General features: G+C 40.7%; 1 protein-coding gene and 1 long non-coding RNA gene across 4 annotated transcripts in view; one reads left to right on the top strand and one right to left on the bottom strand.

The window, feature by feature from the left end:
• tmco4 (transmembrane and coiled-coil domains 4) overlaps positions 1–16,358 on the bottom strand; it is a 109,771-nt gene extending 93,413 nt beyond the window's left edge. The window contains exons 1-5 of one of the 3 annotated variants that reach the window (XM_048561726.2): positions 16,230–16,358; positions 8,055–8,257; positions 6,344–6,518; positions 6,137–6,164; positions 1,989–2,121 (exon numbers count right to left, since the gene is read on the bottom strand). In XM_048561726.2, the coding sequence (XP_048417683.1) occupies positions 1,989–2,121; positions 6,137–6,164; positions 6,344–6,518; positions 8,055–8,179 (461 nt within the window). In that variant the 5' untranslated portion in view covers positions 8,180–8,257; positions 16,230–16,358. Of the gene's footprint in view, positions 1–1,988; positions 2,122–6,136; positions 6,165–6,343; positions 6,519–8,054; positions 8,258–15,828; positions 16,098–16,229 lie in introns of those variants that run through there. The other 2 variants (XM_048561724.2, XM_048561725.2) reach the window with 2 other exon arrangements.
• On the top strand, positions 1,950–6,603 carry LOC125466755 (uncharacterized). Its single transcript, XR_009442753.1, has 3 exons — positions 1,950–2,078; positions 4,559–4,603; positions 6,123–6,603. It is a non-coding gene; the product is annotated as an uncharacterized LOC125466755 (long non-coding RNA).
• Positions 16,359–17,269: the final 911 nt, after the last annotated feature.

The raw sequence follows: 17,269 nt of genomic DNA, 5'->3' as shown, positions 1-17,269 counted from the left end.
CTAACAGTACTGGACTTGAGAATATTTTATGAGTCAGTGCCAATGAACTTTAACTGTAAGTTATCTTATCCTCCAAAATTTTTAGAGATTCGACAACAATACTAATGTCAAGATCAGTGGAAATATATCATAGGCCAAGGCAGAGCTTTGAACTGTCACACAGGAAAAAAAATACAAAACCACTCTGTACATAGTCATGGTATTCACAATACGATAAGGATGTAGAGACACCAGAGAAAGTGTAAAATAGATTTAAAGAGAACACACCAGAGCTGAGAGAACTTATAACTATTAGGAAATAATAAATATAGGTTGGGGCTGCATTCTTTAACAATAAAAAGGACTGAGGAGTGACTTAATGTCCCCACAGTGACCTCTGCAGATAGAGGCTTGATAGTGCAAGCATAGAGAAGCACTTTTCAATTGTGCAAAGACCACATCTGGGGGCCATAATTATAAGATGGTCACCATTTAATTCAACAGGGAATTCAGGAGAGACATTTACCCATAGAGTGGTGAGAACATGGAACTTGCTTCCATATAGTGCAGGTGAAGCAAATAACATTGACGCTGTTCACAGATAGTTCATAGAGGAAGCCAGAAAATGACAAGAGGAGAAGCATTAACTTATATGCAGATATAATGAAATGAGGTAAGGTGGGAAGAGGTACATGTGAAACATAAGTACTAGTATAGATCATTTGGGTTGAACAGCCTGTTTCTGTGTTGTAAAATGTATTTTTTTTCTTTATTTATTCATTCAGGGGATGAGGGTGTCGCTGGTTAGGCCAGCATTTATTGCCCATAAAAACTGAAAGAAATGCGGATGCTGTAAATCAGGAACAAAAACAAAGTTGTTGCAGAAGCTCAGCAGGTCTGGCAGCATCTGTGAGGGAAAAAACAGAGTTAACGTTTCGGGTCCGGTGACCCTTCCTCAGGACACATTTATTTATTGCCCATCCCTAACTGCCCAGAGGCAGTTATGAGTCAATTACATTGCTGTGAGTTTGGAGTCACATGTAGGCCAGACCAGGTAAGGATGGCAGTTTCCTTCCCTTAAGGACATTAGTGAACCCGATGGGTTTTTCTGACAATCAACCGGCTCTTAATTCCAGATATTTATTGAATTCAAATTCCACCCTCTGCATGGCAGGATTCGAACCTAGGTCCCCAGAATGTTACCTGGGTCTCTAGATTAACAGTCCAGCGATAATACCACGAGGCATTTACATGATTCTATATAATTGTGTATACTGCCTTCTTCAACTGACAATCTTTGATTTATAGTTTTGAGTGAAGGCATTTGTTTGGGTGTGATTTAAAGTATCATGGGAATTTATGTAATGTATACACAGTACATACAGTCACAGATAAAGGTTTAGTGTCTGTTATGTTAAGTAATGAACTGAAATATCAATGGAGTTGTTGCAGAATATAAGGAAACTGCAGACACACTCTAGTGACTTCTAAACTGCAACGAAGTTTCAGCGTCCATGTGAGAATTATAAAACACATCTGTAAAACCAAAGTACTTTTTAATCGTCATCCAAACCCTTGATTGGACAAAGCATTCTTTGTTCTCTGAATCTTGTGTTCAGATTTCACCCAATCACCTTGAAAAACCTTGTCAAACAATACGTGCACAGCAGCTGCTAGGAGCCAAACAACCTGAGCTCAATTCCCAATGACCCAGAGAGAGACCATGTTCAAGGTCACAGTAGTAATATATTTTGTGGTGATGGCTTTTATTTGTTTTGCTTTCACTGTTCATATATTTCATTTTGTAAACACTTGCAAGATTGCGGTCTCACCCCATTTCCCTCCCAAAGAAAATAAGTCAAAACCCATGAATCATAAATGATATGATTTGAAAACAGAGGCAATTGTTCAGCGCTTTGCATTTCTTTGTTTAAAATCCTGGCAGTTATTTCCCTAGCACAAAAATCAGTGGAGATGTGAAATGTTTTCTAAGTTTATGTTTTTCTTACTCAGACTCTGTTTCTGTACATCCTTCCAGACTTTTTACCAATGATTCCTCAAAGGTCTCCAATTCTTCAAATGAAATTCGCAAGAGACAGGTGATGTGACGGATGAGGACCCTCGAACGTGCATCGTAGTATCCTGCAGCACAAACGTGAAATGAAACATGCTAGTTAGGACACTCTAGAACAGCTAAAACTTTTATTTTGTTCAATGTGCATTATCTAAATATACCAGATTTGATAATAAGTAATGTGTTTGGCATTGGGTAGTTTCAGGTTTCGATAAACCTGACAAATCTGACAAATACTCTTATACCAAGCAAAGACCAGAATTGCAATGCCCAGTGTAAGGTTGAACCATACAGACCCATAGTGTCTTCTCAGATGGGGTTCCGAGTGTGTTGATCAGTGAAAACCAAATATGTACCATCCTGTTTGCTTCTAGCACATAGACACCACAAAGCTCAAAAGCTTTGTGCCTTAATGTGCAGAGCATTTGCAATAAGCAAATCACACAGATAGATGTAAACGAGGACAAAATAATTGTGATTACGGAGACATGGCTGTAGGGTCACCAGGGATGGGAACTGAAGGTTCCAGGGTATTGAGTATTTAGGAAGGACAGGCAGAAAGGAAAAGGTGATGGAGCGGCATTGCTGGTTAAAGAGGAAATTAACATTATAGTGAGAAAGGATATTAGCCTAACAATGTGGAGTCTGTATGGGCAGAATTAAGAAGTACCAATGGGCAAAAAACATTAGCCATATATAGAGCATCAAAATGTAATCTAATTTTTCAGAAGTATAACAATAGTAAGGCAATAGTAGGGGATTTTAACTATCCAGGTATTAACTGGGACAATATTACTCAGTCTTTCTTCATTTTTTAAACAAATATATGTTGGCCACTGTCCTCCAACATTACACCTGTAGCAGGGCAAGACTGGAAAATGACAATTCTCGTTCCTACAGAATAGTAAATGGCACTGTTCAAACACTAAAATATGGCCCATGTGCCAGTATAGGAGGCATTGTCATAGTATTTTGTCCCATCTTCTTCTTATCCTTAAGGCCTTTGGTAACTTATAACTACACAGATGCCAAGCATCTTGGATGCACAAGTGTCCAATTCATAGTTACTCTCTCCCCCGCTGAATGTCCGAACAGGGAAACTTAGAGGTGTAGATACAGATTTCCTTGAAAATGCAATCACACGTAGACAGGGTGGTGAAGAAAGCATTTGGCATGCCTACCTTCATCAATCAGAGCATCATGTACAGGAGTTGGGGGACATCATGTTACGGCTGTACAAGATGTTGGTAAGGCCACATTTGGAGTACTGCATATAATTCTGATCGCCCTGCGATAGGAAGGATGTTATTGAACTGGAAAAGGTGCAATGAAGATTTACAAGGATGTTACCAAAACTGAAGGGTTTGAGTTATAGGGAGAATGTGTATAGGCTGGGACTTGATCCTTTGGAGCATGTTTCTTGTGCAGATGTTCTGCGCCTTTCTATTTTTTTGTTTTTCACATGTACAGAATTCCCAATGTTTCCTTCTCTCCACAATGTTACTTTCTGTTCTCAGCTGGAGAACTATCCACAAAATACCAACAAATCAAAATTTGTGCTGTTGCAGAATGAGTTAAATCATTTTCTCATTGTCGAACTCTTTATCTTGGAATCCTGAACTTTATACAACTCCTCCCAAATTGGGGACTTTCTCAATCCATTTATCAACACAATCACTTTGAATCTTCTCTGTGATCAGATTATTCATTTATAAACCACACTTCTACCTTTGGAATCTTCTGCATTAGGAAATCATTCAAGGCAAGGCACACAGCAGCTGCTATTAATGTAAAGCCTAATGTGTAATAATGACTTGACTCAGAATGTTTTACAGAAGTGGCAGTATAACAATCAACTCCATAACATACAGAAAGAAGCTCAATATTTCAGACATAATTTAACTTCACATAATTATCTGAATATTCAGCATTTTATGAATCTATAATAAGTGAATCAATTGCAGTTTTTAATGCTATAATACTAGGTTTTTTTTGTTTTGATAAATCCCCTCATTCCTCCCACTGTAGATCACATCTTTAAATTCTTCACTGGCCTGAAATTTAATTTCAGTTTCCGGGAATGATTTGTCACTGTCATAATTGTTTTACTCCAAATTAAGTAATATGGACCTTCAGATTATTCCAAACATGACTGGCGATTATACACTACTCAAACCTGCACATTGGCAATGACATGCACCAAATAAACAAATTCTGGTCATGCTGCTGTAGGAAGGACATTATTAAACTTGGAGAGGGACAAAGAAGATTTATAAGGGTGTTACCGAGAATGGAAGGTTTGAGTTAAAAGGAGAGTCTGGGACTTTTCTCCCCAGAACATAGGAAGCTGAGGAGTGATCTTAGAGAAGTGTACAAAATTATGAGGGGCATGGATAAAGTGAATAGCCAAGGTCTTTCTTCCAGAGTAGGGGAGTCCAAAGGGCACAGCTTTAAGATGAAAGGGAAACATTTAAAAGGAACCTGATGGACAACTTTTTCTTTCAGAGGTCGATGCATATATGGAATGAGCTGCCAGAGGAAATGGTAGAGGTGGGTACAGTTATAACATTTAAAAGACATTTGGACAAGTAGAAAAGGACAGGAAAGGTTTAGAGAGATATAGGCTAACTGCAGGCAAATGGGTCTAGTTCAGTTTAGGAAACCTGGTCAGCAGGGATGAGTTGAGCTGAAGTGTCTGTTTCTGTGCTGTGTGACTCCATGACTCTATAACGTAACAGCATGAGTAAGTGAGGGAAAGACAAAGTGCAAGCAAAAGAAAGAAAGGATGTGGCATGTATAAGTGTGAATGTATTTGTAGAATCCCTTTGAATTTGCCTGCCCTGATTCGCCTTCCCAAAATGCAACACCCCACACTTATCTAAATGAAACCCCATCTGCCACTCCTCGGCCCATTGGCCCATGTGATCAAGATCCCGTAGTACTCTGAGGTAACCTCCTTTGCTGTCCACTACGCCTCCAATTTTGGTGTCATCTGCAAATTTACTAACCATATGTCCTATGTTCACATCCAAATCATTTAGTTAAATGACAAAAAGCAGTGGACCCAGTCCTGATCCTTGTGGCACACTGCTGATCACAGGCTTCCAGTCTGAAAAGTAATTCTCTACCACCAGCCTCTGTCTTCAAGCTCTGAGCCAGTTCTGTATCCAAATAGCTAGTTCTCCCTGTATTCCATGTGATTTAACCTTGCTAACCCGTCGACCATGAGGAACCTTGTTGAACATCTTACTGAAGTACACACAGATGATGTCCACTGCTCTGCCCTCATCAATCCTCTTCGTTACTTCTCTGAAAAACTCAAGTTAGTGAGACACAATTTGCCTTGCACAAAACCATGTTGACTATCCCTATTCAGTCCATGCCTTTCTAAATACATGTAAATACTGTCCCTCCGGATTCCCTCCAACAACGTGCCCACCACCATCAGGCTCATTACTCTTATAGTTCCCTAGCTTTTCCTTACTACCTTTCTTAAATAAACCAATTTCCAGTTTTCTGGTACATCACCTGTGGCCATCTCAGCAAGGGGCACAGCAATCACTTTCCTAGCTTCCCACAGAGTTCTAGTGGACATCTTATCAGGTTCTGGGGATTTATCCACCTTTATGCGTTTTAAGCCATCCAGCACCACGTCCTGTGTAAAATCTTTCAAGATGTCGTTATTTCTTTCCCCATGTTCTATATCTTCCATATCCTTCTCCATGGTAAACACTGAAACAAAATACTCGTTTAGTACCTCCCCCATTTCCTGCGGTTCCACACATAGGCTACCTTGCTGATCTTTAAGGGCCCTATTCTCTCCCTAGTTACCCTCCTGTCCTTAATGTATTTGTAGAATCCCTTTGAATTTGCCTTAACCCTATTTGTCCCCTTTTTGCCCTCCTGGTTTCTGTCTTAAGTATATTCCTATATGAAAGGCAGGTCTCAGGTGGGAAACTATTTGGGCAGCAATGGACAATGGTCTCTGGTTCAGTAATTTGACAGGTAGAAGTGGGAGGGATGTTACAAAATAACATATTTCCAGGATTTTCTATTTTTACCATTACAGGATCCAGAACTCACCATCTTTCACTGAAAAGGAGACAAGGTCCTAAGAAAGAAGAGCGAAAATTAGATTGAATATGAGTTCTTCCAAAGTAAAAGAAAACATTTCACAGAAATTCTCAAATAAATATATGCAGCACCAATGGAACCTCAAGAAAAAAGTGAAGAATCCAATAAGGCACAGCTGACGTAACAGCACAGCAGGATGCCATACAGAATGTGTACCTGAGTGATGAGGATTGGACTACCCTCCAAAACCTGTTCTTTTAGTAGCAGGTCTGCAAACGTGTCTGTTCCTTCGCCTCCCATTCCATTGGCAAAAGCCTCCATAACTGGCAAGACAGATTCTGAGAGCTGCAGCCATTGTACAAGTCCTTTAATAAATTTCATTCTGTACTGCCTACAAAACAAAGAAATACATTTAGTGACCTCCCTTTAACAAATCTTGTAAATAAAAGTGACCAATGCATATATGCATGAACACTTTACACACCTATAAATATAAGCATATGCAGACACACAGACGTACCCACCTATGTGTACACGTGCACTGACAGCTCATTATCTGAAGAGTAAAATAATTGTGAGCTATCGGGAAAAAGCAGTACAGTAACACTAGCTGAACTGTTCTGCAGATAATAGGCTCTAGTGCCCCTTTCTGTTTTGTAACAATTCTACGATTCTGTGAAAACAGTCATGAATTTAGACTTTTGGCTCATGATAATGAGGGTTAGAACAATAGTTCTGTGGGACATGGGTTTGTCATAATTTAAACTGCAAGGTACCCAGACATTGCATCACATTTATTACAGCACATAAAAGCCCAATTAATCAGAGCTTAGAAGTTACAGGAAGATGAGAGTTCCAAAAGCATTAGAATGATCTTATGTGGGCACGTATCTACAAATATTGTGTATTTTGTAACTGATTACCTGAATTTAATTCCATTTTGGAATTGTCTGTAGCTCTAAAAGCTTATCTCGGTATTATAAATTTAAGTAAAACACATCATTTTAATTTCACTTAGCTACATGCCACGGCAATTTCACAAATTTAGTAGCATACAGTGATCAAGTAAAGCCATTAATACTTTCACATCAGGAAATGTCTACTTTGTTTTAAAAAATCAGCTGCAACCAGCGTTAAGAAAATAAGCTTCACATAAGGCAAAAGCAGGATATAATTTGGAGGGTGTCCTTTCAGGGTAGTACATGATTTTTAGAAACTGCATTTTTGAGGCTTGATGTTATATGAAACTTCTTTGGGAGATAAATTGTCAATAAACCCATCTGCAGTCTAGATCCCAGTTTAATTTTTCCTGCCTCAAATTTAGCTAACAACCAATGGAATTAAATAACATTGATGAATTAGTCTCAGTTCTTAGTATCTAACTCTAGTCTTGCATTCTAAAGGGCCTGCTTAGTCAATGCTAGTGGCCTCAAGGCCAACAAGTAAAGCAACTTTTACGTGTTAGATTCTAACAGCTGGGTTGAAAAACTGACACTCAATACATACGAACACGTATACAGATACATACACACATATTTATCGATCAGTTCTTGAACAACTTCCTCAGAGATTTTCCAAATGTTTTAGCTACTTAAAAGCAGATGGTTGAAAGCTACATAATGCTCAAATTGGAAACCAGTTCGAAAATGATCCTGATGTGATCAACATCTGATACTGCCTAATATGGTATAGTCTCAGTTTCCATCCCTGGCTAGTACTAAGTTGTCCATCCTCATCTAGGATAGTGATAAAATCACAACAAGGACCTCAGTGCCCCAGAATTAAGGAAAGGGCAAAGAAAACAAAAAGCAGCCTGCTTCCTTTTTCAGTTTACTATTCAGCGATCCCTGCTGCAAGTGTGTAGGATACCAAACTAAACATCCAGTACCAACTCCTGATACTTGGTGTTCTACATTGGTGTACCAACCTGTGTTCCTCTTCTAAAAACAACAATGACAGTGTAACGCCACACAGGCCGCCATATGCAAACCTTCCTGGTTCACTCAGCAGTCGGCCAACCATCTCAAGTTTTGCTTCATCTGAGCAGGCCATTGTCACAAGGCCATGAGCTGCTCTGTGTTGATCAGTTATACGGTCATCTTCAGCTGGTATTAGAGAAAAGGAGATTTTCTACAAACAAAACAGAAAATTGATTGAGAGTAAAAAGAAAATCATGGGCAGTGTAAACATGGAGCAACTCCCGTGTTGTTTCTAAACAATTCAACAATAATGTAGTGATACACATATGGACTTGTTTGCGCACCCTGACAATGTGCAACACAACACCCATAGAGTTGAAGAGTCACAGAGTACAACAGCACAAAACGGGCCCTTCAGTCCAACTCATCTATGTTGTCCAGGTTTCCTAAACTGAGACAAGTCCCATTTTCCTGCTCTTGGCCCATAGCCCTCTGAACCTTTCCTATCTATATGATGTAGGCCAGACCAGACTCCCTCAAATATATTAAGAAGGTAGCCTGGACCTTAACTTTATCTTATTTTTAAGGCAAATATAAAGTGACGTGCTCCAGATGCAATGCGACTGGTCAAACTACTTGATGTTAAGCAAAACACGATTTATTTAAACATTATAGTTAAAATACAATGAAAGAAGGAAGAATTAGAGTAAATGTACTGAAAAACTCAACTGAATAATAGATACATTAACTATTACAAATTAACCGCTCCAATTCAGTAACATCCCATAAACACATCCCTTGGCAAAAAGGCAAATTCAGGAAAACAGATTTTGTCACACAAGCAATCTGGCAACCTAGGAAGAGAACTCCCTGCTTTTGCTTTAATCAAGAGACAGAAAATAGCTTCCACTTCTTCAAGACCACAACAGCAAGTGTTTAAAGCTAAAACACTATAAACTAGAAATCCTACCTGTGAGACAACCCACCGTGGCAGCTTCTATAGTTCCAACTTTTAAAAAAAACCCCAAGGCCTCACACACTGTTTACCCCAGTGGATCTTCATAGATCAGAGAATCCCTACAGTGTGGAAACAGGCCCTTCAGCCCAATAGTTCCAAACTGACCCTCAGAGCATCCTACCTAGATCTATCCCCCTACCACACACCTAATCTATGCACCCCCGAACACTATGGGCAATTTAGCACGGCCAATCCATCTAGCCTGCAGATCTTTGGACTGTGGGAGGAAACCGGAGCACCTGGAGGAAACCCACACAGACATGGGGAGAACGTGCAAATTCAACGCAGACAGTCAGCCGAGGGTGGAATTGAACTCGGATCCCTGGTGCTATGACGGTCCACTCTGTAGACTGGTTGGCACCTCTGCCTTAAAACTTCTCAAAAAAATGTCAAAATAACCTCTTAAAGTCACAGCATCAAGTGCTTGTTCAAATTTCTTTTAAATGTTGTAACTGTACCCGCCTCTACCATTTCTTCTGCCAGTTCGTTCCATTTACACATCACCCTCTGTCCCCTCTCACCTTAAACCTATGCCATCTAGTTTTGAATTCTCCTACCATGAGGAAATGACCTTGGCGATTCACCTTATCTATGACGCTTAAGGATTTTATAAGCCTCTATAAGATCACCCTCTGGAAGCCTCCCACGCTCCAGGGAAAAATGTCCCAGGCTATCCAGCCTCTCCTTATAACTCAAACCTTTCAGTCTCAATCATATCCTTGTCAATCTTTCTTGTACTCTTTTCCAGTTTAATAACATCCTATAACAGGGCAACCAGAACTGTATACAGTACTCCAAATGTGGCCTTACAAACATCTTGTACAGCGACAACATGTCAACTACTGTACTCAATGCTCTGACCGATGAAGGCAAGTGTGCCAAATGCCTTTTTCACCACCCTGTCTACCTGTGATGCCACTCTACCATTAACTGCGTAAGTCTTGCCTTGGCTGTTTTTATCAAAATCCAATATCTCGCATTTATCTGCATTAAATTCCATCTGCCAGTCACAGAATAATAGAACTCCGTACAGTGTGGAAGCAGGCCATTCGGCCCATCAAGTCCACTTCGAATATCCAAAAAGCATCTCACCCAGACCCACATCATCCCTGTTAACCAACATTTCCCATGGCTAATTCACTTAACTTGCACATCTTGGACACTACGGGCAATTTAGCATGGCCAATCCACCTAACCAGCCCATCTTTGGACAGTTGGAGGAAACCAGAGCACCAGGAGGTATCCTACACAGACACGGAGAAAAAATGCAAACTCCATGCAGATGGTCACCGAAGGCTAGAATTGAATCTGGATCCCTGGCATCACGAGGCAGCAGAACTAAGCACCAAACTACCATGCCGTTCCTCGGCCCACTGGCCAGGATCAAGATCCTGTGGTACCCTTGGATAACCTTTTTCACTGACCAATATACCATCAATTTTGATGTCATCTGCAAATTTACAACCATGCCTCCTGCATTCTCATCCAATCTCACCCAAATCATTTATATAAATGACGAACAATTGACGCAATACTGATCCTTGCAGCACCATTGGTCACAGGTCTCCAGTCTGAACAACAACCCTCTACCACCACCCTCTGTCTCCTATTGTCAAGCCAATTTTGTATGCGATTGGCTAGATCTCCCTGGATCCCATGTGATCTAACCTTACTGGCCAATTTATCATAAGGAACCTTGTCAAAGGTTTTAGTCTTGCTAAAGTCCCTGTCGTCAATGTCTACCACTCTGCCTACATCTGTCTTCTTGGTTACCTCTTCAAAAAAATGCAATCAAATTTGAGACACATTTTCCCACACACAAACCCATGCTGGCTATCCCTAATCAATCCTTGACCTTCCAAATGCATATAGACCCTGTCTCTCAGAATACACTCCAACAACTTTTCTACCACTGACGTTAGGCTCATCAGTTTATTGTTCCCTGGCTTTTCCTTGCATGGCACAACAGCAATCCTCTAGTTTTCCAGCACTTCACTCGTGGCTGTCGATGATAGAAATATCTCCACTAGGGTCCCCACAATTTCCTCCTTAGCTTTTCACAATGTCGTGGGATATACTTATCAGGTCCTGGGATTTATCTACGTTTTTGCATTTTAAGACCTCCAGCACCTCCTCTTCTGTAATGTAGACTCCTCAAGACATCATTATTTATTTCCTCTGAGTTCCCCAGTTTCCAGGCCTTTCCCCATGGTAAATACTGAGGCAAAGTATTTATGTAGGATCTCACCCACCTCCTGTGGCTCCACACATAAATGGGTTTTTTTGATCTTTAAGGGGCCCTATTCTCCCCCTCGTTCTCTTTTGCCCTTAATATATTTGTAGCATCTCTTCGGATTCTCCTTTGCCCCATCTGCCAAAGCTATCTCATGTCCCCTTTTTGCCGTCCTTATTTCTCTCTTAAGTGCAACCTTACACCCAATATACTCAAGGAATTCACTTGATCCCAGCTGACTATACCTGACATATGCCTCCCTCATTTTCTTAACCCAGGGTCTAAATATTCATCCAGTATTCCCTACGCTTTTTTCTTTTCCATAACTATTTTAAAACTAATGGAATTATTGTCACTGGTCCCAACGTGCTGCCCACTAATGCCTCAATCACTTGGCATGCCTTATTTCCCAACAGGAGGTTGCGTTTTGCTCCTTCTCTTATAGCGCTATCTACATATTGATTTGAGAAAATTTTCTTGAACACACTTAAATTCCTCCTCTTCCGAGCCCTTAACACTATGACAGTCCAAGTCAGGTTTGAAAAGTTAAAATCCCTTACTCTTACATTCTTACAGCTATCTGAGATTTCCATACACATTTCCTTCTCAGTTACCCACTGACTACTGGGGGGAGGGGGCCTATAATGCAATCCCAATAAAGTGATCATCCCTTTCTTATTTCTTAGTTCCACCCGTATAGTTTCACTGGACAATCCCTCAGGAATATCTATGATGTTTTCCCTGATCAAAAATGCCACTCACCATCCTCTCTCGCCTCCATTTCTAATCTTCTTATCAAATCTATACCTGGAACATTGAGCTATCAGTTCTGTCCCTCCCCCAGCCATGTTTCTGTAGCTGCTATGAAATCCCCATCCCACATCCTGAATTTATCTGCCTTACCTGTAGTATCTCTTGCATTGAAATACATGACGTTTAATTTATCAGTCTCCTCTCGTCCTCTGCTGTTCTCTTGCCTGCCTTGTCTATTTAACTTGTTCTCTTTAGCTCCTGTACCAGCCTCAACCTTCTCTCTCGTCTCACTACCGCTTAGTGTCTCATGGTGAAAGTGACTGTTAACAGTAACTGAACGTAAATAGCATAGGCTCCATGGAATTTACATTGTACCATAATAGTTTTCAAATTGAATTTCACTGTTCTGTTAATAACAATAACTCTATAATTACTCTAACTCTCTTGAAGCTTGAATCACCATGTGAACTCCTTAAAGCAGAACATTAATTTATAACGAGACCTTGGCATGCATTGCCCCTTCCTTCAATGTTTCACACAATTTAGACAAGTTGTATATTCAACTGCAGGGCAGCAAACCTCAGTGAGGAAACAAGAAATTCTCACAATATTCTTCAAAGTTGGGGCTATGAAAAATTCAGCCTGCAGCATTGTTCACTAATCTTACGCTTTGGTTATGACTTTCAAAATCATGGAATCCCTGCAGCAAACTGTGAAATATGATCCAAACATTAAAAAAAAACAAGTTGCTCAAAATGAGCTCCAACAGTCAGCAAGAACTGTATCAATTCAGCACCCAAACTCAGGGCGTCTAGATTTCCATTAACAGCTGTATCTTAAGAGATCTGAGTTTGCTATGTTTCCCCTTGTAATTGTGGTGCATACTCAATTGGCAAGTGTGCAAATTTCAAAATTTCACGTTGGCTCCTAATACAAAGAATGGGGAATATTTACTTGATACACTAACTCAAATGAGCTTCATGATAGGAAGCAGGCTTTCTGACCGAGGACAAGTTTCACTCAATTGCTAAAATGCACTCAGTTAAGCAGCTGAAGGTCCAGAATCCACAGAGCTCTCATCTCTGACGTGACCAACTTCTGCATCCCACAGTGAGTTCAAAGAGACTGCATGAATTTTATGTAATGCTGTATTGTAGATTGATCTTTAACAAAGTTAATTAATCTTTAAAACCAAAAAGTCATTTGAGCTCAAAACGATAATTCTGATTGGTCCTTAACTCCTCAAAACCACTGCCTGCCTGCATACTAGAGATGATCAGTACTGTTAAATATATATCACCCTTCACAACCTCAGAATATCCCAAAGCACTTTACAGCCAATTAAATAATCTGGAAATGTTGACTCTGTTGCAATGTAAAAATGCTGCAGACATTTGCACACAGCAAGATTTCACAGGCAGTAATAGGATAATGATACAAGGAGGATTCCCCTGATCATTGTTCAGATCTAATCAAGGAGGTAGACTGGGCCTCAGTTTAACTTCTCAGTTAAAAGATGAAACCTCCAAGAGTACACAAATTCCTCAATCCTGCACTGAAACATCAAATCTTGACAGCAGGACTTGAATCCATAACTTTCTCATTTAAAGATCAGTGGCTTCAACTGAACCAAGGTTGATACCATTTATTCCTTTATTATTAACACTGGGGCCTGCCAGATCTCAAATAAACTGATGCCACTTTACTGTTAAAAATACATTGATATGAACCAAGCAGAATAGTAGAAGCCCTTAAATAGATTATTTTCCCTATGATAGGATGTGATCAACAAGGAACAAGCAATAGAATATGGACAAGTTACATAGAAAAAAAGATATGGAAGGCAGCACCTGAGCTCCGACAAACACTTAACTGCATACTCATAAAATCAAATCTACAATCGTGACTTGGGTAGCAGGCTCATTTGAGACCTCAGAGGGAGGCCATCTCCACACTTGTGCATGTCATCCCAAGAAAGTTCAAGTAAGGGTGCATTGTCAGGGTCATGAGCAATGGTCAACAGTGAAACCAGCAGGTTTCCAATGGTGATCTTGGAAGAGCTAGAACCTCATAAGAACGTGGCTGCTTACAGACAGAGGATCCTTCAGGAAGACGATGTGTGTTTCCTTTAAACACATTCAGGGAAGGTAATGGGAAACCGTTTCTTGTATTCACTTCCCTACAGTCATGCTGCTCATTGAAATCAAAAATGTGAGACTTTTTTGAACAACAGGAGGAAAGGACAAGACCATGAGAAGCAGAAGGGCTGTTCTGAGACAGATCACTATTACCTTTATGCATAACTTACATTGTAATTTTATAGTCATAATTGTTGATGCTTCCTTATCCACATCTGACCCCTCATCACATTGATCACAGACAAAAGACAAATTTCACAAATAAATGTGAAATTCAATAGCTTCACATACAAATCTGGACCAAGCCTCAAGCATCCATCACTACACAGAATCTTTTAAATATCAAAATGCAGAAAATCTATAACACAATGTTGCAACCATTATCCAGCCTAATTCTACTTTCCAACTCTTGGTCCGTGACCTTGTGGATTATAGCACATCAAATGAATATCCAAACTTTTTTTTAAAAACACAACAAAAGTTTCTGCATCTACCACTCTTTCAGGCAATGAGTTCCAGACATACACTATTCTCTGGCCGAGATTTCATTTGCTGGTCAGCTTCAGACTAAACTACTCTAAAGCTCACCTTGCTGTGGAGTTCAGTCCTCTTTATACACTGACTGCTATCCCAAGAGCAGTAAGGGTACTCAAAATTAAGTTATTTCAACATTGTACGTTTATTTTTATGGCAGATGTTCTGTTCCTCTAATATTATTAGATGAGATCTAGTTTCTCCAGTGCTTTCATCCCAAAATGGCAGTTTCACGTGATTGTTTCAAAGTGAATGTCAGTTTACTTCTAAGTCCAAATTAACAATTTTGCAGGTTAGCATCAACGTGTCATGTCAGTTCCCTGCAATGTTGCTGCTCATCACGAAGGTTGCCCCTATCATCCTCTTTAAGTAAACAACAAGGAGGCTTGGTCCAGCATAATAAAGGAAAACCACTTCAGGGTCAACAGTCTTTTGTAGTTAATATAGTTTGTTGCATGTTAGTGATTGGTTAGATTGTTACAGATATGTGCCAGATATTAGGTCTCACTCCTTCAAAATCCCAAGCCAAGGCCTTCATCATGAGTGGTGCTTATGGCACTCCTCAGTACTAATCTTTTCAGACCCATTGACAAGTAGTCAAATTTTAAAAATATTCATTGTACACAGTTTCAGAGGGAATTTCAAAATCACAAGAGTCTTTGTTGATCTGCATTGACCGTGCTCTATTTCTGATGCAAGAAGGTGTTGATCTGGAGAATGGAATGAAACCTAATATACCTTGATGCACCAGCATTGGAAGGTTAGGAGATCAATTGCTTGCTGCAAGATTCCTCAAGGAATGCTGAACCTTTGTAAGAACAATTGATCTGCAGCACTGTGATCAGTATGGGCACAATTCAGGAAAGCTGGCAGTTCTGGTATAAGTGAATCTGGAACCCGAGCATAATAGATGCCTTTTCCCCCAGTCAGGATTAGATTCAATGTTTACCAGTTTAACAGGCAAAGGCATCAACCAGGTACTTTCCCTTTGGGAATTATGATTACTTTATGTATTTATCAAAGAGAGTACACATTATTCAGCACTTCTGACTAGATGAGGGCAGTTATTGTTCTGGCTGAGCGGCAGATTAACTCAGGAAATATACCTATAATTGCTGCAGGTGGTATTTAAGCAGGTTACCCCGTTTTTAACTATGGCAAGTGGTTTTCCTGATGAAGACAGCAATTCCTGAGTATCTGAGATAGTAGGAACTGCAGATGCTGGAGAATCTGAAATAACAAGGTGTAGAGCTGGAGGAACACAGCAGGCCAAAGCAGCATCAGTGGAGCAGGAAGGTTGACGGGCCTAGACCCTTCTTCAGAAAATCCTGAGTGTTTATCTGTCTTAAGGTACAGTTCACAACAGCAGTTAGTTAGTTAATGAAGTGGACGGTTACACCAGTATAGAAAAGCGTTTAGGGGCCGGGGCCTTGAGAGAAACGGATTAGTAGAACCTCCAGTAGCATATGTCAACGAGTGGGACCGGGACTGGGGAGGGGTCCGTTACCTGCTAAAGGCCTGCGCTCCGCTTCCGCCGCCGCTTCCGGTCACTGGGCGGGGGCGAGCACGCTCAGGGCTGCTGGAGCGCGCGCGGGTGCCGGCGCGCGAAGTACCCGGTGCACGAGCTTGTGCCGGTAACTGGATTGAACCTGAATACGCAGGCGACTTTAATCTCGTGGAAAGCGAAAGAAGTGCGGAAGCTGTAAATCAGGAACAATAACAGGAGTTGCTGGAAAAGCTCAGCAGGTCTGGCAGCATCTGTGGAGAGAAAAAGCCGAGTGAACGTTTCGGTGGTCGTAACCTCAGCTTTTTGTTTTTGTATCATTTATTGGGTTGGCTGATTAAGAATTCTGAAGCTCTCGCAAATGAAATCACAGAATTGATATTGTCTCAGAATCGCGGTGTCTATAAGTGGTCACAATGATGCAGTTGAAGTGTTTTTATAAAGGCTCAGCATCTTCTGAGGAAACCTGCAGTGTGTGATTCACCGCCATAGAGTCATACGGCACAAAAACAGGCCCCTCGGCCCACCATATCTATGCCAACCAATAAACACCAAATTACACTAATTCTATTACCTGCCTTTGATCCATAGCCTACAATTTTAAGCACTCATCCAGATGTTCTTAAATGACTGTCCACCATCTGAAAGGTGCCAGTGAGGGATCAGGTTGGACCCTCATTTAACTGGATGGGCCCAACACTCAAGAAGCTTGACACCAGGTCAAAGCAACCAGCTCGATTGGCACCACATCCACAAGCATTCACTTCCTCCAACACCATCATACAACTGCCAATGCTTAGTGACAGCAGTGTACCATCTACAAGATGCACTATAGAAATTCACCAAGGCTCATAAAACACCACCTTCCACGCCCATAACCACTTACATCTAGAATGACGAGGGTAACCGATACATTAGAAGACAGCCCAGGCCACCCACCCTCCTGACTTGGAAATTTATACCATTCCTTCACCGTCACCGGGTCAAAACCTTGAAATTCCCTCACGGCACATTGGGTGTACCAACACCAAATGGACTACAGT

The sequence above is a fragment of the Stegostoma tigrinum genome, chromosome 28, assembly GCF_030684315.1.
Source record: "Stegostoma tigrinum isolate sSteTig4 chromosome 28, sSteTig4.hap1, whole genome shotgun sequence".
Taxonomy (NCBI): Eukaryota; Metazoa; Chordata; class Chondrichthyes; order Orectolobiformes; family Stegostomatidae; genus Stegostoma; species Stegostoma tigrinum.
Note: the sequence above shows the minus strand (reverse complement) of the source record. Positions and strands in the feature narration are given on the sequence as shown.